We start from the raw sequence: 23060 nt of genomic DNA on the forward strand, positions 1-23060 counted from the left end.
ATATTCTCAACTTCATTATACTTCAATAGAGTGGAGATGGGGCCCTAGTCAAGCGGTTGGTTGGTTTTTCTTATAGTGCCTTTGTGTTTGTTTCTTACTTTCTCTCCAGTCTTCTGCAGTGTAATAATAAGGGTTTATTATGGCATCCGAGGAGCCATATGATATTCGAGCCCAAGATGCTTGCTTGGTGCTCTTTTATAGGACGGCTAGAGGAGTGACTATAAATTTATATTAGAAAATAGGATTTGGATTCCATAGCAATCATTGTCTGTAATAGCATAATAGTTTGGGTCAATGCAATTTTAAAAATTATGGAGTGAAGCATGTGCTTGGGAAATGTTTGTGGGTTGCTCTCAACTGCCTTGACGTTTCACCTACTACACCAGTGCTATTGGCTCCACACAGTGCCTAGCTCGGCACATCCATTGATCCAATACTGTTGAAAATTCAGTTGTCTCTTGTTAAATTCACTAATGTGTAAACAATAATCAATAGTTAATAATGTAATAATAAATAAAACACACTTAATAACATTATATGGTTTCATTTTAAGAAGCCAATCTCACACTTCTGTGTGAATGACTGATCTCAGGCGAATACACAATGCATAGTAATAATCATGAAAATCAAGTATCTTGGGGTTTTGCTCAAATTAGCCGTGCATTAGATTATGAGTTGCCCTGGGAAAATATGGCACATTAGTCATGGCTAATTTGCAAGGAAGAACCTAAGATAACAAATATCCGTGTCATTGTACCATATTTTTTTAAGACAGCTCCTAATCTAGTGCTCTCATTCTTTAATATAAGAGCTACTTAATTAATTTGAGTAGATTAAGAAAAATTTATTAAGTTAGTTATTTATAACAATTATAGTTGAAAACTTTTTTTATATGTATAAAAATAAGAATACTTTAAAAAATAAATTTAATTTAGAAGACAGAATAAATTAAAGTTTATAATAATTAGAGTTGAATTTTTAAAATATCCTTTTGATTATAACTACTCTTAGATGAAAAATTTTTTAATACGTGTAATGATAAGAATACTTTAGAAAATAAATTACTATTTTAGGAGATAGAGTAAATTAAAATTTTATAGCAATTATGAGTCAAATTCTTTAAAATATTTTTTTAATCATAACTACTCTTAGATGAAAACTTTTTTATAGGTGTAATAAAAAGAAATATTTCAAAAAATAAATTACAAGTTTAAGAGACAGAATAAATAAGGTTTTATACTTAGAAAAAAATACAATTCCCAAATAGTTCTTATATTAAGAACCGGAGCTACTAATGCACAATGAAATTAATCTAATCACGGCTAATTTGCAGGGGAGAGCAAAAAATTCGAGAGCAATATGCGTTTTCAATAGCTCATGTTATCTACAATCAGCAAATCATCAAAAAATCACTATGAAAAAACGTAGTTTTTTAACCATGAAAAGGAAAAAAAAGGTTCACAAAAACCACCCGTACAGCCAAAGCCTTGTAACGCAATATAGAAACGGCCTAAAATATAGAATGCGTCACTCAGAAGATCACATAACGCCAATTCAAAATTCTTTGTTGGCTTATGAAATAAACTATTCTTAAAAGCACCAGAGCTGTCTTTAAAGACAATCCAACAGCTAAATTGTCCAACAAGATCATGTAGTCAAATTTATGCAGTTGCCTCGTGTTGAGCAGCCAGCCTCTTTCTAGCCTCCTCAATGATAGATAACTTGATACCACGGCCTTTAGGAAGAGAAAACCCAAGGTTTTGTACCTTTGCCAATTGTGAAGACGTTCCCCATACGTGTAGCAAATTCATGACCAGTTGCATCCTGGACGTGGATGGTCTCAAAACTGCCTTTGTGTTTCCCTGTTCTTGATAACACCAACACGACCCCTGTTCCTTCCTCCAGTCACCATGACCACGTTACCCACATCAAACTTGATGAAATCAGTGATCTTGTTAGTTTCCAAGTCCAGTTTGATGGTGTCATTAGCCCTGATTAAGGGATCAGGATAGCGGATGGTGCGCCCATCATAGGTGTTAAGATAGGGTATGCCCTTCTGCCCAAATTGAACTGATCGTACCTTGCAAAGCTTGAACTGAAAAACCAAGATCCTGTTATAAGATCAATTTTGAAAAAGAATCTACGGAACTAAAATGAAAAGAGGCATGTGAAATGAAAGGCACAAGTTGTTAATAGCAGTTGGTAAAATCCATTCGACGAGATATACAAGTGACACTAATACGTCCTGCTAGAATCACCCTTGATTTAAGGGTCACCTCCGTCATTTGAGCCTGTGACTTGTTGGTGAGAGCAATTTGTTTTCATCTTTCATGTCTTGAGTTCAACTTGGGAGTGATGACACCTTATTGAACAAAATCAACCAAAACGCATGCTTAACCAACCCAAGTTTGTCTATCCAACTATAGATCTCTTTTCAGCAGGGTCCGAAGCATCAGTAGTTTGTTTTCCATTTGGTTAAAAAGCATCAGTAATTTTAATTGGGTATAGTACATATGAATCATTCATCAAACCAACTAAATATAAACTATTTATTATTGTAGTTAATAAACGAAAAAAAGGTACAAACAAGAACAGACCTTTGCTTCTTCGTCCCTAATAGACTGGAGACGGAAACGACCTTTGGTGTCATATAGCAGACGGAAATTTTCATTGGTCTTGGGAATGGACACAACATCTGGTAACAGTAAAAAGTGAGCTACAATTAAGTCACTGTTGAAAAATGCTACATCAAAGCCTTGGATTCATTAAAATTAATGACTAGAGAGTCAACTCCAATTTGCTCAATATTAACAACAGGTGGACAATAATTTGTTTCATAAAGAATTTTAGAGCAGCCTAAAAGAACCATAAAAGTGAAAATATTGGAAAATACTCAAACCAAAAATGATTTTGACATAATAATTTAGATATCCCGTGAGGCCATCCTGTTTGGACGCACATACCCATGAAACCAGCAGGATATGTCTTGTCTGTCCTAACCTTGCCATCAACCAGAACATGGCGCTGCATCAAAATGGCAATAACTTCTCTATAGGTGAGAGCATACTTCAACCTATTTCGCAGGATAAGGATAAGAGGCAAGCACTCCCTTGACTTGTGAGGTCCAGACGACGGCTTGGGTGCCTGCACAACCATGGCAGTAAGCACAATTTGATTGGATGCCACAAATTAAAACAAGTGAAACAGGATTGCCGAAACAAGGATTTCTATTCATGTACATACAAAGGCACCACCCAGCTTGTCAAGCATCCAATGCTTTGGCGCATTGAGCCTCTTTAAGTGTTTCTTTAACCCTCTAGCCTGAAATGAAAAAGAAGATATACAAATTAGAATACTAGGGGCACAGATGATGATGATAGACACCTTATAGCAACTAAATGGTCTCAAACAATTAAACACGGTGAATAGAACAAACAAACAAAATTTCAGAATTCATAGATTAAAATATCAAGATACTTGATCATCGCCCCAAAATAGGAATATTCAATGAAAACCATCACCAACATCAAGGGGAAGAGATAAAGGGGAGCACGTTAAGAGAGAATTTGAGCCCCCCCATTCTTCATTAACTTTTCTTGAAGCAACATATTGTCTCGTATGGTACATGTATTATGTTATAATTCTATATCGCACATTAACAGTTTAAATCACTCCAAAAGCAGGGGAAAGCAAATAATTGCAACATAGGAACGCTGAAATCAAGAAGCCATAACATCAAATTTGCTTCAGACAATTTATATCAAGCCAATAAAGTATGAGGAGGAAAGAATGAACACAAACATTGCCACAAAAAAAAAAAAAAAGTTGGCAACCAAGACATCACAATATTATAATCTTTCTAGAACAGGAAAGAGAAACACCTTGCCTCCAGATAAATTTCGGGCACCCAATAATTCATGAAACACTAAAAGCCAGGGCTCATATCATAATAATGTACAACAGATTCCATTCAAATAAATACCAATATACACTAGCGGATAGCATCCAAAACCCAAAGAAGAAAATTTTGGCACGACCAAGTATCCAAGTGCATGCAGTAAAACTTAATACATTACGACTGATGGGGAAACTATCAAAATGAGAAGAGCCGAAACAGATACAGAGTGCAGATCAAAACAAACATAATTCCAGAAAACAAATAACAGCGAAACCGAGGGTAGAAAGAAAGAAGTTGCAGCGAACAAGTTGGCGAAGAACGTCTAACCATTGTTGAGGCGTGCCGTCCTCAGATCCAAGCTGAGTCTGACAGATGCGGCTCGCGGGTGAACTTGTGCAAAGTTCACTGCCGGAGACTTAGAATCGGGTTCTTATTCTGAAACGAATCGGGTTCGAAATTTACGGTCTTGTGGGCCGAAGCTTCAGCTCCTTTGGGTCGAGTAACTTCAAAACCGTATGTCCCCACTGTACTATTTGACAAGTGACTATATTATATAGATATTATATTAGTATAAGTACTTATTAAAATACATTGTACAAATATAAAAAAAACATATTGAAAGTATATATACTTTCTCTCGATTTTTATTTTGACATCTATTTATTTTTTCTCTTAATTAAATTATTTAATTTTATTTTTTTAATAACATTAGTTTTTGTAACTTTGTTGTATTAGTAGTATTTTTAGTTTCTACGCAAAGATTAACGATGTTAATAAAACAAGATTAAAGATTTAATTAAGAGAAAAAAATTACATAAGTACCAAATTGAAAATTGGGAAAAAAATGGGTGCCTCCAAAATAGTTTTTTCCATATTTTAAATGATAATAATTAAATAATATAAAATTATAATATGATATTATGTATTTTCATAAAAATAGTTTATCACCTAAATTGGCTCGTGCCAAAGTTTGTTTTAATTTTCTTCTTGCATTCAAATTAAGAGTTCAAATCTATCTAGTCCAGACCTAATGTCCATGTCACCTAATATTTTTTTTTTTTTTGACCGAACATGTCACCTAATATTTAAACCCTTTTTAACTACCTTGTCTAATTATTAATGCATATGTCAACTTCAACCTTATCTCAACTTGATGCATATCCACTATTATTTTTTACATTTGTACAATATACATTTTTTGATGAAAATGTATAATTGCTTAATATTAGTGACATTTGATTATAAATATATGTTGTTCTGTCAAAACTTAATGAAAACTGCGTATCTTATCCATATATCGAAAACTGAGTTTAATGTCAAAACTTATAAATAGCTGTTGTTCCTCCTTTTGGAAGGCAAATTAGAGGTCTAAAAATATATTTATGTGTTTGGTTGTGTGCTACTAAACATCAAAAGTGTTTTTAATAGTAATTTTTTTGCAAATCGAAATATACTTCTCTATATATTTACTTTGTATACAGTAAAATCAATTTTAAAATCATAATTTGATTTGTCTTAAATCGTTGTCAATATTTTCGCCATCGAATCTACCCCAAAAAAAAAAATGCTGGACCATTGTTAGCTAGGAGTCATGCACATGACAAGACGGAGCTGTTTTTGACATCCCTGTGGAAAGAATAATTACAAGTCCAAAACCAAAAGGGAGAAAAATTACAGTAACAATAATTACAATATGATAATTGGAAAGGCAAAATATAATAAGGAAATTAAAAAAGTCAAATAAATGAAGGTTTGTGGTTCTGAAGTGAAATAAAGCTTCCATTAGGCCTTAATCACGAACAAGAGAGTTTATTAGAATGGCAGCCTCGTCAGCCGTGGGAACCGCATCATCTGACATACACACATATCATCCAAGTTCTAATTATATATAAGCCATTGAAACAGAGTCTAATTCAGTTCTTTATATATTTGGAAGAAATTAAACAAAATAGTGGTTAAAATATGTACCTGGGATCGAAGGAGGCAAGTGGGAGACGATGTTCTCAATGACGCCGCCATTAGTGTCCTCCTCTGTTTTCACTTGCTTGTTCTTCTCTTCATCATCATCTTCCATTTTCTTACCTTGTTGATCTCCATTTTGATGAAACAAATTGGAGATTATATTATTCAAGATCCCTCCTTCTTCTACCCCGATATCGCCATCTTCTTCACCTTCCTTCTTCGGGATATCATTTCTGGCGTCGTCCTCTGTTTCGGCTTCCCCTGTTCTCGTTCCCAGAGGTGTGGCCATGGTGGACATCAAGTTCCTAATAAGGCCTCCACCGCCTTTACCTTCTTCTCGCTCTTCTATCACTATCTCCTCTTTGGTTTTTCGATTTGAGTCAAACCTATATTTCTCTTCTTCTTCTTCTTGTCCTGCCATGGGATTCAATGGAGGAAGCATGCCTTCGCCTTCTCTTACAGAGCTTTCCATCTTGATGGAGCTTTCTGGAAAAGTTTGATTTTTATTGAATATGTCCACCAGGTCTTAAAAGGGTGAAGAAAACTAAGAAGAGGGCTGGTTCCGGATATATATATATGTAGAAATTAATATTCCTCTTACAATTTCGTGCCGTGATCTTGCCTAATGCTCCGTCAATTATGTTGTAAAAAAAAAAGGTTTATGAGATGTATTTAAGGGCTACGTGCGGCGCGGGGGATGCCCACGAGCCCCCACACAGAGTCGGTGGGGATAAAGACGCGACGGCCTTCGGATTTCGTAGCCACCCTGCTCTCTTTTCCTTATTGCTCCCCTCTATTTATTTATTTAACAACTACGTAATACTCTTCTGATCTTTAATATAAGACCTATTTAATTAATTTAATTAGATTAAGAAAGTTAAGTAAGTTAGTTAATTATAAAAAAAAGTGACACATTTTTCCTAAAATACCATAATCATCTTTCTTAATACCCTCTCTCCCTCTTTTACTCGATTATGATTGAGGGAGTATCCATAGGGGTAATTTAAAGAAAAATGAAAATATGAGAAATAAGTTTTATATTTAGGACCAAAAACAACTCAAGAATTGGATCCTATATTAAGGACCGGAGGAGTATTAAATTTTGCATATCAAACCTAATCCAATGTCTCCTTTTGAACAGTTATAATTCGTCTTAACAAGACGTCCTCGTAGTAATATTATCAGCCACACTTGGATTATGTCTTAGGTATAGATCCGATGTTCACATGGTTCTTTTTTAACTATCTCCCGTATTTTATATAAAAAACAATTTGATATTTAATTTGATCCTAAATATAAAATCAATTACTTTACTTCTCATATTTATTCATTTATTTTTAAGATAGTTCCTATAATAGTTATACATATTTGGTGGTTCTAACTAATACACATGATTCGTAAAAACATTTTAAAGAAGGCAATACCTAATTATTACAAATAAATAACTTAACTAATATTTTTAGTCTATTAAAATTAGTTAATTAGCTCTTATATTAAAGACTGAGGATGATGTTTTTTTTTTGTTTTTTTACTAAGCACATGCATTATTTTATTGAAAGCAATTTCACTTGAAACAGTATAAGATATTAAATATAAGTATCTCTCTTAATAAAAATTTAAATTTAAGGTCGTTACGCTTTCCACTAAGCCTAATTCGCTGTGTTTTTAAGGTGTTTACAATTGATTGTATAGAAAAAGATTTTCAATTCTTGTTTTTTTTTGTGACAAAAACGATTACATTAAAGCTCAAACTACGTACTGGACTACGTCAACTTGGGCCAAACCCACACAACACAAACAGCATAAGGAGCCCGCATTAATAAGCCTGCTAACAAACTCAACTTGGGCGTAGAAGGAGGGACCCATTTAAGGTAAATCCAAATCTCATTGCCCATACAAACGCAGATGTAATAGCGAACAATCAGGAACAATACACTACCCATAAAATGTTCCACCCTTTTAAGGTAATTTGAATACTAAGTTTTAGGCTTAAAGTATATTGAGACATGGCTCTTACCTGTTATGCTTCAATCCAGATTTTATGACAGAAAACATATAAACATAGGCTCATATAGACGTTTTTTGTATACTGATGGTGAGAATTAAATGAAGATGCTCAGTTTTCTGGTATTCTGCTGGTTGCTAAACACGGTGGCAGGCTGGAGGTACCAAAGGGCCTTTATAAGCCTTGCAAACATAGCTCACGAAATTCTCATAGTCCTGCATCCATTCCTCATTCACCAAAACCAACAAATTAAAAGGAATCCTGATGAGTAGTATCTCTGCTAGAATCCAAGAGTTTCATATCTGATGAAAAACATGTTTCTTAATCAGAACGAACCTTTTCAAGAGGTTTATCGTTGACCAGCACCCATGGTAGAAATGTAAACCGTGGAGAGAGCCTAGCAACTTGACTTACATAAAGTCTTCCAAGCTGCACACACACACACACAAATACATATAGCACGTCAAATGCAATTGGTTGGAACATATATAGCGAAATCAAGCAGCCACAAGAGAGGGAGAGAGAGAAGAACATAAAATGGACCTGAGTTCCGTAGCCAGCATTAAAGCAGTGAAGAAAAGGCTGCTTAGGCAAACCCAACTGGTTGAAACAGCTCTGCCACTTCTTGTGCTTGCCTTCAAGTGCCAAAAACTCAAAGCAGAATATCAATGCATACTGTATGTTCTGCAATACTTTATTGTTTAGATGCTATAATTAAGCATGGATCTCAAGTGTGTGAGTGTGTGTGTGTGTGTGCATAGAGATTAATTGTCTTCTCGTTAATTCTCACACACTTACCACATCATGTGAAACATTCAAGACGCAGGCTTCCAGAGAATTTAGGAGACATTCATCTGGTCCATTCTGCCATGTTTTCTAGAACTAAGTTAATCGTCATGGAGGCCAAACCAGTAATAGTTACAACAGTATTGTCCATTGAAAGTTGTATATATTGAAAATGTTTTGTGAAGCAAACTAACTAGATTTATTCTATAGACTTTGTGCAGTAGATGGGATTTAAATGAAATGAAGAGTTTGATGAAATTTTGATCTGAACCTAAAATAAAGAAATGAATCAGTGCTAAATGGGATTATAGTGTCAAAACTCATGTTTTGTACTCTGCCTAGTGCCTAGTGATCATGTGGGTTACTTTGAGCTGGAAATCTATCATGCATTTCTAATAATGTGGTTTGATTACAGTTTTTTTCCCCCAAAAGTTCATTGACCTTGATGTTATTAGCTAATAGAAACTAAAATAACTGTCTAATCCTTTTTCTCCAATTTAAGTGGAAAAGAACATTATTAAGAAATCCCATCTAAAGCAAGATGAATTTTCAGGATAGAAATAACATAAAACTGATTAGTAGTAGGTGAGTCACAATCAAGGAAAAATGAAACTTTAAAACTCAAAACTTAAAAAATAGATAGCTAATTACTTCCCCAAAAAATACAAACTTTCCCCAAAGACAATAGGCAGGAAAGCTGCTTGAAATTCCTATTTATATTTTCTAAAGTGATAGCTCGATTTTCCCAATATTATATAAACTTACTTTTATCCAAAAACAGTAATAGATAAAAAACACTCCCACATTATTGAGTAATTTTAAGGAGTATGAATGTTAATGTAAGAAACAACTGACAGGAACTTGATCAGCAGATTCAATATCAGCAGAAAGCAATAAACTTTTCCCCCTTTTGCCCTCGCCCATACCCATAAGCCTTCAAAAGCAACCAAACTTATGTGTGAAGAAGCAAGTTTTTGAAGGGATAAAGAGAAAGAAATATGGGTTTAAACCAGAGCAAGAATTTAGGGCAGAGATTATATATAGAGAGAAATAGAAAAGAACCTGACATAAGATGGTATTGTTGGTGTTGCTGATGGAAGCATTGGCCCAAGGAACAAGTTGGAGATTCACAATGTTGATGAGATCTTTGTTGAAGATTTCCACAAGGTTCTTGATTATGAAAGTTGCACCAGGCTCATTTAAGCTTTCAAAGTACACTGATAGATTCACTCTCTGGTCAGGAGAAGCAAACTCTGTAATCTCAACTCCTTTAACATGTGAAGTGGAAGAAGAAGAAGAAGAGCCTGCAGATGCAAACACAAAGAAGAAGAAGAAGAAGAGAGGCAAAACTGCCATCATGATGATGAATGCTGGTTTAGGACAAAACATCTTTGAATTTCCAGAACTTTGAAGAATTTTCAGTTTTCTATCAGAAAGAGTTTGATATAAGGATGTCAATGAATATATGGTATAGGAATCTCTTCAAATATATGTTACTCTTTGGAAGGAAAAAAAAAAGAATGGAAAAACAGGAGAGTATTTAATGTTAACAGGTATAGAAAACTTTAGGTACATTAATCAATGCAACTTGATTGTTATCAACATATATATAAAAATTTAATTTTTAGGTGAATAATGCTTCTGACATTTCTCTTAAGCAATGTGACGCATCGTATGCTTATTTTCATTTGTATATTTCATTACGCTGATGGACTGGTGAAATCAGCTCACAATTTGAAAACTTTCTTTACTTTTTTGTATTCTTGATCGCTCTTCACCTACGGTAATGAGGAGTCTTATCTGTCTAATTGACTTTTGATTGAATCCAATTTTAATTCAACGAAAAGTTGATTTCACTTATTTTGATTTTTATTTGATTAGTTCATATGCAAAGCAATAATTATTTGGAATTGAGCCAAGAGAAGTCAGATGGTCATTGACTTATGGGACCTACAAGTTGGTGTGTAGTGTGTACGTCAGAAAGCTTTTGTTGTTGCATTGGTTTTTAGTAAACATCAACATCAACTTCCTCCCATTATTTGCCATTTTGATCGTATGATCAATCTCTATATTTATTACATCTTATTAACTTCTTCCTCCTTCATTTTTGTTCGTATGGTCACTTGCCATTTTGATAGTATGATGAAGCTTTCTATGTAAATCTATTCATCTTTTTATTCACAAGATGTCTTATCTTTCTCTTCAATGTAACGTTATGTGTCCTTTGTTTTTTCTAGTAAATACATTTATTTTAACTTTTCAAAAAGCCATGCACGGAACTATGAAATGAATAAACAGATTTGAAGCAAGGCATCCAATATTTTTCAATTATTTTTTATATTCCTTGGCTGTGGCAGTGTGGGGTTTGATATAATTTTTTCAATTGGAGAATCATTAAAATGGTTAGTGTTTTAAAAGCTTGTTATTCATATATAAACTTAAAATTGATACTCCTTTTGTCCTAAATATAAAATTCATTTTATAATATAATTTACACTACAAATTGAATCTTATATTTAAGACCGGAAGAATGCTAGTTTAGTGTTTCGAAAGCTTGTTATTGATATGCAAACAAAAAGCAGATATGGTTTGGTAATATTAACAGTTGGATAAAGTGATAAGAGAACAACTAATTAAGTTACATTTTTTAAGAATAATTCAAGTTCAAATTTTTTGAATGAAGAAAATCATGTTGCAAAAGTTCCTTATTAAAGTACTTTTAGCTTGAATTTGAATTAGTTGGTAAGTTAAATTTAGATTAGTTAATAATATTAGGTATAAAATTATTTCCTACGAGAAAAAAAAATATGAAAAACAAACCAGCTTAAAAGCATGTTCCAATATATGAACTTCTTATTTTTAGACACCCTCCAAACAAATTAAAACAAACAAAAACAATGGTGATAAATATAAATAACATTCACCCTTTAACCTAAGGTGACATGCTCTCCCCCGGGGAGTGCTAATATACTTTGGTTATAACCTCTTTTTTAATTAAAAATTCAGTTTTAAGAGTATATTACATTTTCTATTAAATAATAGTTCTTTTGAATTAGATAAAGCTCTTTACAGCATATATAAAATGAAACTACTTCATTTCCGTAACACAAATGGTAAGAAATCGAATTTATTGATATTTATGTCAAATCTCTTTAAATTAAATAGAAACAAAATAGAAGATTGAGAAAAGAAAGGATCATTATAAGGATCCACTATGCCAACACATCAGCATTTGTCTAATCAGGTTAGATGTTTAAGAACTTAAGTAAATTGCATGAAAAATATTTCCCACCAACTCAGTTCAAGCCTTCCATATTAGTACGGGCCTATCAAGTTCCCATCTATATAGCAGCAAGTTTACTAATTAAAAAGAAAAGGATATAACTGAGCAATTATAGGCTCCAAGCAAGTTAAAACAGTACCAGAATTACTCTCAGTTTCACTTCATGTCGTTGATGCATGCTAAAATTTGATCCAATGTTATGCAATTAATTATTGGTTTTATATAATTTTAGTTTAGATATTTAATTAATAGTTATGTCTCACATGCCGGCATCTCTCCCATATTCATCTTAATAATATCTAGATACGAATAAAACTAAGGTTAAAAAACCCAGTCCTGATTTTTTACTCAACGTACTCAGGTGTTCTGCAAAATTGCTAGGCCAATCAATAATTCTCAACATACCCATTTTAACAAGCAAAAGCAACCAATCAACACGCCATCCCAAGATTGTCATTCCTTCATAATAAATCGACACGTCCAAAAACTCACAACATTAAATAAATGAAATTGCAAGATTCGTAGAGACACTAGCTAATATATTGTTACAAACATCATCTAAAAGAAGCATGCCTGATAATTACTACGAACCTACAATTTTCCAGATCTCATTACACACATCAAGGGCAGTCATCTTTGAGGGGTCATATTCAAACTTCTCTACTAAGTTTTTATCCTTTTCCACAATATCTGCATGCAAGGTTTAGGAAATTCACAGTTTTTGGATGAAGAGATAATATCATCTAAGAAAAAACCTGAAAAAGTAAGAAACAAACATTGATAAAACAATGAAAGTAACAGAGCCAACAGAAGGATACAGCCTGAAATTTTGGACTGGTCATCCAAATTGGGGATAATATTTGTGACAGAAGCATACATTGAAAGCATCATCCTGCAAAAGAACAGAAGAATAGATTAAGTTCTGATGGGTACAGAATCCATCTAAAACTTTACTCACGCTGTCATGCAGGCAGATAATTATGCCCAAACATAAAGATCACCAGCAATGGTTGAGTCAGGAAAAAATAAAATTTCTTTCACAAATTTCTCAAAATAACATAGCTCACACACAAGCAATGACTTACTTCCCCAAAAAAGAAATAAAAAGTTCTTAAAATGAGGTTGACTTGGTAATATGAAAGATATATTGTCTAGTTCCAGATGCAAAAAGTTTCTGAATTTGCTCTCCTTTCTATAACGTTTTTCTTCTGTAGCCTTTGTAAAGAAAGCAGCGTTCCTAAACGAGGATGAGTCCAATCTGCTGTCATATTCTGGTTCTCTGATATTAAGCAAATTATGACCATTGGTAATGCCAAGTCCGTCTCAACATTAAACTTTAACCCAAAAAAAAAAAAAAAATCATAAATAGCTAAATTTTGGAATAAGCAAGGTATTCAAGGATAAATAGATTAACTTAACAAAGATAAGGCAGCCACATGTTCGGGAAATGCAAAACTAAAAAAAAATATTGTCACCACTTTCTCCTCGAAATTAACTGACTTCACTATTCTAATTCAGGATGCATATGTGCATGATTCACTCTCAGATGGGTTGAGGTTTGGTAATGCACTTACTGTGTCTTTAGCTCATCTTGCTCAAGTTTCTGTAACTTTTTCTTTCTCTCTAGGATTGAAATCCTTTTCTGTTCAAGATCATTAAATTCGATGCTGCAGGCTGTGATGACACAAAGAGCAGGTTAGAAATACCATTGCAGGTGATTGATAATAAAAAGAGAGCATGTCATTGAAAAGTTGTAAACAAACTAGAGACTTATCTAAGCTCCGCTCCAAGTGTGCGTTCTTTTTCAAGTTCTTCCTCTAATTCTTTCTGTAGAAGGTCCAGTTCTGCATCTGCAACAACCTCAGATCTAGCTTGTGCCGTTTTCTGTTTGCATTCGTCTATTTTCTTCTGGTAATCTGATTCACGTATGATAAAAGAACTAGTCAGATGCAAGACATTTAATCAAGAAGATCCACTCATAGTACATAACATAAAAAGTGAACCAGTGAAGTTGAAATACTTCCAAACTAGTAAAATTTGAAGTGTAGCAGTTTTAGGGTGTGTTTGGCAAGCACCCCAAACCATGGTTTGGGAAAAATGTTAGCCAAACACCCTTAAAAAAATCAAAACCATGGTTTGGGTTCAAAACCATGGTTTTGGAAAAAGTAGAAATTTTTTACTTTTGGAGAAAAACGGGAGAGTGTGAGAACCTATAGGATATGTATCTTGTTATTTTTTTTATAAACATATTTTTTATAAACATATTTAATCTTATATCTTATAAATATATATACATATTAATTATTTATTAATTATATTATCTTATATATTATTAATATATGTTAATAAAAAATATATTATTAACAATTTTATTCTTTCAAATTAAAATATATCATAAAATATATTTTTTCTATAATTATCATATTAATTTATGCCAATTTGTATATATAAAAAGTACTTCTAATAACAACTATCCAAACACTCACACTTCTCAAAATCACTTTTTCACAAAATCTATTCTTCTCAAAATTTATTTTTTTCAGAATCTATTCTCCAGAAGCTATTCTCCAAACCATGGTTTGGTTTCATCCAAACACACCCTTAGAAGATGATATGCAGCATGCCACGCCCAATTCCATTAGAATCACAAGCTTGCTCTATCAAATCCAAGACCAACGTTTTACTCCCCCCATCACCATTCAATGTTATATAAGATAGCTGTATGACAGAAAAAGGTGATACAGAGAACCCAGACAGAGCAACATGCAACTCAAATACCTAGCTTCAGCAAGAATCACACACAGCTTGTTTCAATTGAAAAGTAAGGAATAAAAGAAAAAAGAGCAGCTAGTCAGGAATTGGGAAATCTTAAGAATACTCCATGTTTTACACTCTTAATGAAATAGTACACTCCTAACGTTCAGAGGAGCCTGGGAAATCGCAACAGTAGATAAATAGATTGTTTCTCATGCTATGAATGCATCCATACAGTCACTAGGATACAGGTAAGGGAAATTCAAGATTCATCTTCCCAGTTCGAGGCAATTGGTCTGCTTGTCAATTCTATGAGAAATTCACCCTCTTTATCTGGTTATCATATCTGAGCAAGCAGCAACTAAGAGATACTTTATGGTGTGAAGTCGAGAGAGATAGGAATAAAGTAGCAGGTTCCACACTTGTTGGGTTCACATGCGCAAAGGTAAAACCCATCATTCTCTTCTTATTTGTCTCTACTTTACCAAGGGGAGATACTTTAGAGAAAAATGGCTGAAGTTATTGAATTCTTCTTCTTTTTTTTTGGTTTTTTTTGGGGGGGGGGGGGGTGGGGGGACCAGCCAGAAATACTCACCAAAATTAGCAAGGAGATTGAAACGGATTGATCAAGAAAGACATGGAAAGGCTGTGAGAAAGCCCATACACAGAGATTCCTTCGACAATCCCTCCCTCGATATTAAGGTATCTCTTACATTTTTCACATTCTTAATGATTAACAATCTCATACAAGTTTGACAAATGTTGACAAAGACTTTGAGCTGATATTGGAGAACAAAACCTTCATCACAACTTGAAGCATATCAAATAAGAAAAGTACCACAGGCTCAGTTGTCACATACATAAATACCAACCCCAAGCCCCGAATTCATTGATGTCTCAACATTCCCATCTGACAATAAATTTTAACGCCCGATTAATGCATTAGCCGCAAGGATAGAAACTCAGATGGTTCTGATTCCTAAAAAAGACATCCTTCTACAACATAAAATTTACAAGCGAAATCATCCACCCGATTTAAAGCAAAACAGGTAAGTCGCAAAATTTGCAATGTGCGTATGATTGCTACCAAATCATATACATACAGTAACATTATAGCTTATAATGATGGGAGAAAATGGTTTTTAGTAGTACAAGAAGAAAGCTTTTAAAAATTCGAACTTCATCATTATATGTTTTACTTCAAGATTCTGATTTATTTTGTTTGGGAAAATCAATAGCTTTCCACAAACTAGTTATACAAGAGAAGTTTCAAGGAATTAAAATATATATATATATATATATATATATATATATATAAAATAAAGACCCAGAACTCCCTTCTTAGTAAGGGTTAATTCAGCTACAAAGGACGGAGTTAGAAGCAGAGAAAGAGCAAGAAATGACCTTCAAGCAATGATCGAACCTCGTTGAAGTCAGCGTTGCAGGATGAAGAAAGGGAATTTGACTGTTCTAGATACTGCGTCAAGCAGTTGATGTCCCGTTTGTCCTTCAGTACTTTAATGAGGTCGTCGCTGTAGGAAAATAACTTGTCTAAGTCAATTTTTCTCGATGAATCATCCATTTTCTCAGAAAATTGTCGGTTTTCCTTTCAAGCCCTAGGTTTTGGCAACAGAAATCTCCCAAGGAACGACCGTCGAATTCCTTGCCGACGTCAGAATGGGTCGCCACAGATGGAATGACTGGCGCCAGCGCATACGCATCCACCCGCCGATTCGTATCTGAGTAGGAAGCAGGGGTTCGGCTTCTTCCTCCAGCACGGCGGAGATGAAGATATCGTAGGCCGGGTTTTTTTTAAACCTTTTTTTTTTTTTTTCAAAACAAACTAATTTAGTTTCTCTTTGGCGGGAGCGTGTGTGGCGATTTTTGAGTTAAAACTTAAAATAGTCAAGACTCGAAGGCACTGTGTGACCTGGGGCTGGAAATTGATTCAGATCCGTTTAAACGATGTCGTGGCGGCAGTTGTGTTTAAAAGTAATTTGATGAGATAAAATGAAATAATATTCTGCTAATTTTTCATTATAATCATTAAAAATTTCCAAGAAACAGGAATAGTAAACATGTCTTTACTAGAATCTTTGTACACAGACTTGAAGAACAAATCCTTACAAATTTCAAGCATAATTAATTTTAAATAATGCTATCAAATTAATACAAATTTCAAATTTTGAACACATATCATGGCCAGTGTATATGCCATGATTTTCGGGATAAGAGAAGTTATATAATTTTGTTCATTTTTCTTAATTTAAAATATTTGCAGATAAAGGGTATTTCTTATTTTTTTTCAAAAAATAAGGCTCATTATTGGAGATAACTACAATTAATAGAAACAAAATGATTAATGAGTTAAAATATTTTGAAAAGCACACACAGATGTACTCTCATAAATTGAAAGTGATCATCATGGATAACTTCAAACTTAGACACCCTGTCCAAAGAGAACTACTGTAACGTACTAAAAAAAATTTTTTTGAAAAAAAAGGAAAAAGAGCATTAAATTAAGTTAAATAATATTTTATTATATTAAAAACAAAACAAAAAAACCAGCATTCCACCGACTTCGATGGAAAGGTTGGGCAGTTAGTCGAGAAAAAAGAACACAAGGGGAGCAAGTATTAATTGAAGGAAGAAATACGGGACTAGCATTAAATGGAAGAAGGAAAAAATAGGATATGGGATAGTTAGATAGCGAGGATAATAGGATAAAAAAGGAGGAGAGGAGACGGAAGAGGAAGAGAGAGCGAGAGAAGAGAAAAGAGAGTGAGAAGTAGAGAGGAAGAGAGAGAGAGAGCTGAGTTGTAAAGTATCTGACAGTTTTAGAAATCATTTAGGTACACAAAACTATTTGGAAAAATTACAAAAAAAGACCTTGGAATTGCAAAAACGTAGATAGGGACCATTGACAACTTCACTTTGGGTTTTGACAATAATAATATGCCATGAAGTTGTCAAAACCCAAAGTAAAGTTGTCAATAGTCCCTATCTGCGTTTTTGCAATTCCAAGGTCTTTTTTTGCAATTTCCCCAAACTATTTCTTCTTATCAAATTTTCACTATGAATGTTTTCTATATATTTATAACTTTGTATTATTAGTATCATTATAATGTTTAGAGAAAATTTTGCTGTTTGAGTATAGAGTAAATATGGAGTTTTGATAATGTATTACCGTAAAAATTTAAAAATATATTATTAAGGAATTTTAATCAATCTATATTTAGTTAATGACTATTTTGGGAATTTTAAATTAAGATTTTAGTTGAAAAATTTGTTATTCGAAAATATAGAATATTTTTACCAATTAAATTTAAGTTAAATAATTTATTTGAGTTATTTAATATATTATTGAGGTTTTAATCAGTTTAAATATTGAATAAGTTAAATATATATTTTTGAAATAATTTTTGAAGGCTTGCAAAATTATAAATTGAGAATTCTGTGAAATTAGATAAAGTTACAACTTGTTTATAATTTAAAGAAGTTGTTCGTGTGACAACCGTTCTTTCCAAAACCATTTTTACACTAAATCCAACAATTTATTTGAATGATTAATTATGATAGAAAAGGAGAAACATTAAAATTTTAAAATCGCTATTATGGTTAAAAGAAATAAACTTATATTATGAGCAACATCGATCGTTAACTTGGGCTTTAGATTTCTAAAGTCCAGAAATATCATTCAACCGTTAGCTCAAACAAAACTTATACTTTCAAACATACGAACTGATAAATCATTTTAATATAAGTCATGGAGCCCATTAATTAAAAGTCAATACTGTCAAAAGAGCATAATACGCAAAGTCTTAAATATCTCTGGCCTTCCAACAATCCCCACGTCAGATAGTAGTAATTAAAAGTATTAGTTTACAACATTAGAGTACATGGGCCATATGTGGCAATATATACCAAATCAGCACATAAAACAAAAGTCGGGAGGTTATACAAGTTATAACAGTACGCTATGCCTCTGGAGCCTTCCCTGATAGGCCACCACCTGAACTATCACCTGCAGATAGTAAAAACCACGGGGTGAGACAAACGCCTTAGTAACCAACTTTCCAACTCATCATACACACTAACACGTGCTCGTGAGGTGTCAAGTAGGACAGTTATTAATTCTCGAAAACATATATATATTTAATTTCAATCATCCAAACTCTCATTATGGAGGTTAACACACAAGCCATATAAGTCTATCCCTCACTATGAGGGATTAATCAGACATATAGGCCTATCCCTCACTCTGGGGGACGAATAAGAAGCCACAAAAGCCTATCCCTCACTATGGGGGACGAAGGAAGAAGCCAACCAATGTGCACCAATAACGGCCTTACCACGTGGTAGGATATGACTCAATCCAAAATCCAAATAATAACCAATCATTCACAATATAATAAAAATATCTCAATCTTTTTTCAGTATAATTCATAAGATATAAATCATATATTTTTTCAAACTTCTCAATCACAATTCCAAAAATCCCGAAAAGACAATTTTCATAGCTCAAAAGGTATAAGACATCTATTCAAATTCCAAATAACACATCATTATTCTAAAATAACAAAATACTCACAAATAACATATTAACATACATAACAAGTGGAAAGTGATTACCTCTCGCCAAAGCAATACTAATGATTACCACAAGGTCAATCCTTTGCTCAGCCAATAATTAATCTACACAATTAATATAACCACATATTAATATAAATTAATTAATTAATTAATTAAACTTCTCTATATCATTTAAATTTCTAATTTAATTAAATTTTTATTCTAAATTCCTGCAACTCTTTTAACCCAAAAATTATTAAGTATTTTAGAAATAACTTAAAATTTTCTAACAAGCCAAATTATTTATTTACATCCTCCAACTTATTTTCTTTAATAAAAATAATTTTTCAAAATTTCTAAATATAAAATTATTATGTTCTAAATTCTAAAAATCCTATCTTCAGTTTAAACCTTCAAAATCAAGCTTTCAAAAATTCATTAATACTTCAAATATTTATAAATAAATAATCTAATAAAAAATTTAATGGTATAACTACCATATACATATATATATTTCCATAAATAATAAAATTTTTAGCTACAATAATTATTTTAAAAACCTTCAGTCACACAATAAATAAAACTAGACCGATTAAAATCTTAATAATATATCAAACAACCCAAATAAATTGCTTTACTTGAATTTAATCGACAAAAATATAATATAAATCATATATAACAGATTTTTTAACTAGAAAAATTAATTTAAATATTAAAAACCAACAAATGGACAAATCTAACTTATTAAAATTAACAACCCATTGTCAACCAAAAAAAAATTAACAACTCATTTACCTCTAAATTTCTATAATCATCTTTTACCAAAACTCCATATTTATATCATATATAAGTCTCAAAATTTTCTCTAAGCACTTTAGTAATGCTATCATTAGGAAACCTAAAATATATAAGAAATATTCATGAAGAAAGTTTGATAAAAAGAACAATATTTGTGTACCTAGATGATCTCCAAAACTTGTATTACCCTTCAAAATGCCAGAACTTCTCTGCTTCTCTCTCGTTCTCTCTTTCTCTTATTCTCGTTCTCTCTCTTTCTCCCGCATACGACTCAACTTCTGCGTCCTCTCTCCCTTTTATTCTGTAATTCCAACCACCCGTTGCAAATTTTCCTCCTTGCATTAACTCTTCATCCCCTAAGTCTTCCTTCTCTCCCCCTAAGTCTTCCTAATGCCATTTTTTTCCACACGTCTCCCAAATTTTCCACTTCAATTTCAACTTTCCACCGAAAATTGGTAGAAAGTTGACTCTATTTTTTTTTTAATATTAGGATATTATAGTTTGGTTTGAGAAAAATTTTTACATGAGATTATAATAAATAATTGAGAATTTCAACATAAAATATTTATATATATTGGGTAATAAAGATATATTGAATTAAGTTATTAAATTTAAATAGTTTTATATGAAAATTTTATTGTCAAAATAATATTATATTTACTATAAATAGCAAAATTTGAAAGAGTTAATATATTTATATAATTTTAGTTTAGAGGGTATTCTTAGAATTTTAGAGCAGTTTGGAGTAGTTCTAAGTTTATATTAATAAATATTTATGTGTAATTTTGTAGACTCTTGAGAATTTTGGAGTAATCTTTGTGTGATTATTTGTAAACTAAAAAATACCACATAACTCTAAAAATTCTTTCTTGTACATGTGAATTGTGTATGATTATATTGTGAATTTACTAATTTTTATATTACTGAAATATAATATGATTTTTTTCCAAATAAATGTTTGATATGTTATTAGATTTTAAGATTTATTGCTATTGATTATAATTAATATTTAAATATATTGATATATGTGGAATTATTGTAATATCCTAATATTTAAAAAAATAAAAAAAAATAATAGAGTCAACTTTCCACCAACTTTTGGTGGAAAGTTGAAATTGAAGTGGAAAATTTGGGAGACGTGTGGAAAAAAATGGCATTAGGAAGACTTATCTGAAAATGTTAAACCACGGAGTGAGACAAAAGCCTCAGTAACCAATAATCATACTCATTAGGCATACAAGTAAGTGCTTGAGAGGTGTCAAGTGGAACAATTATTAAAATCATAACATTCACAATTGTCACATGGTTATATATATATATATATATATATCAAACTACAATATCTCACTCTCAATTCCACCTTATTTCCTCACACCTTATTTTCTTTGACTGAACTCATGGGCTAGTACTGTCCCATGTGACTATTAGTTCAACAAAATAAGCTCACCGATCAAGTGATGTGAATAGGCCAAAATCCACAAAACACAAGATCGGACCATGGGTTTCCCCTCTAGTTCACTAGCAGGGTATTATACGCCCTACAACACATCAAGAGCCAAAGGATCAACTAGTGTACATCTGACATCCTCCCACCTTATTAGCTCTATAATATGTACGAAATTCACCCCCTTATCCTCCCTATAATATGTCTCTCACCAATCAACGTTCACCATCTCCTCTCGTATTTATACTCACGAGATTTATAAAATAATCATTTACCAATAACATAATAACTTTCACATTTATCAAAATCGAGATTTGAAATTTTCAATAATCACCATCAACCCTGAAAACCATTTCTCAATAAATTCTTATTCCACATGACAAATTTATAAATTTATAATTTCATAACTATTTTTCAATAACATAAGGTATCTCAAGGCAATTTCAATAATAATGCCTTTCACTGCTCAAATCATAATCAAATGGCATTTCAAGAATCTCATGTAATTCAAAATCACTCACGAACATCATACAAGCATACATAACAAGTGGAAAATGGTTATCTTTCACCAAGGCTATAAAAAGAATTACTACAAAGTCAACCCCGTGCTCAAACCAACAATCCAATAATTAATCTATGCCATTAATATATCCACAAATTAATATAAGCTAATTAATTAAGCTTATATATATAATTAAATTTTTAATTTAATTTAATTTTTTTATTCTAAATTCTCATAACTCTCATAACCCAAAATTAAGTATTTTAGAACTAAGTTATAATTTTTCTAACAAACCAAAATACTTATTTACATTTTCCAAGATTATTTAAGAATTTTTCCAAAATTTCCAAATATAAAATTATTACATTTTAAATTCTAAAAATATCATTTAAAGTTTAAACTTCAAAATCAAACCATCAAAAATTTAATAATACCTCAAATATTTATAAATAAATAATCTACTCAAAATTCTAATAGTATAACTATCAGATTTCTTTTTTCTTCACAAATAATAGAATTTTAACCAAAATAATTATTTTAAAACCTCCAATCACCCAATGAATAAAACTAAACCGATTAAAATTTTAATAATATATCAAACAATCCAAATAAATTATTTAACATAATTTTGATCGGTGAAAATATGATAAATCTCATAAATAACATATTTTTCAACTAAATAAATCAATTTAAATTCTAAAAACTGACAGAGAAACAAATTTAAACTAATAAAAATGATCTACTATAAGAGATTTATAATATTATGGTTAATACTCGTCAAAACTCAAAACTTATACCGTATATAAGTTTCAAAATTTTCTCTAATTATTATAGTAATACCATCATTAGAAAGCTTAGAATATATAGGAAATATTCATGAAGAAAGTTTAATAAAAAGAAGTAGTTTTGTATACCTAAATGATTCCCAAAACTTGTCCTCTCCTTTACAAGGACCGCAGCTCTGCTCGTTCTCTTCCTCTCTCGCTCTCTTCCTTTCTCTCCCTCTCTTTTTCTCTGCCTCGCTCTCTTTCTGATCCTATCCCCTCCTCATTTATA

The 23060-nt window shown here is 32.1% G+C and overlaps 3 protein-coding genes and 1 pseudogene across 3 annotated transcripts; all 4 read right to left on the bottom strand.

Annotated features, from left to right (window-relative positions):
* Positions 1–1569: 1569 nt before the first annotated feature.
* LOC114725228 (40S ribosomal protein S4-3-like) lies at positions 1570–4301 on the bottom strand (annotated as a pseudogene).
* Positions 4302–5482: 1181 nt separating this feature from the next.
* LOC114725231 (uncharacterized) lies at positions 5483–6413 on the bottom strand. Its single transcript, XM_028911714.1, has 2 exons — positions 5867–6413; positions 5483–5749 (listed from the first exon to the last, which is right to left on the bottom strand). The coding sequence occupies exons 1-2, from the start codon at positions 6330–6332 to the stop codon at positions 5688–5690; spliced, it is 528 nt and encodes a 175-aa protein (XP_028767547.1). The 5' UTR covers positions 6333–6413; the 3' UTR covers positions 5483–5687.
* A 1589-nt stretch (positions 6414–8002) lies between these two features.
* On the bottom strand, positions 8003–10007 carry LOC114725213 (gamma-interferon-responsive lysosomal thiol protein-like). The gene is made up of 5 exons (XM_028911698.1): positions 9714–10007; positions 8664–8729; positions 8409–8549; positions 8202–8294; positions 8003–8080 (listed from the first exon to the last, which is right to left on the bottom strand). Exons 1-5 carry the CDS (start codon positions 10005–10007, stop codon positions 8003–8005), a joined length of 672 nt encoding a protein of 223 aa, XP_028767531.1.
* A 2335-nt stretch (positions 10008–12342) lies between these two features.
* On the bottom strand, positions 12343–16502 carry LOC114725219 (kinetochore protein SPC24 homolog). Its single transcript, XM_028911704.1, has 5 exons — positions 16093–16502; positions 13709–13850; positions 13509–13610; positions 12753–12826; positions 12343–12624 (listed from the first exon to the last, which is right to left on the bottom strand). Exons 1-5 carry the CDS (start codon positions 16268–16270, stop codon positions 12518–12520), a joined length of 603 nt encoding a protein of 200 aa, XP_028767537.1. The 5' UTR covers positions 16271–16502; the 3' UTR covers positions 12343–12517.
* Positions 16503–23060: the final 6558 nt, after the last annotated feature.

Source organism: Neltuma alba, unplaced genomic scaffold (genome assembly GCF_004799145.2).
Source record: "Neltuma alba isolate B1F8T4 unplaced genomic scaffold, ASM479914v2 tig00012233_pilon, whole genome shotgun sequence".
Taxonomy (NCBI): Eukaryota; Viridiplantae; Streptophyta; class Magnoliopsida; order Fabales; family Fabaceae; genus Neltuma; species Neltuma alba.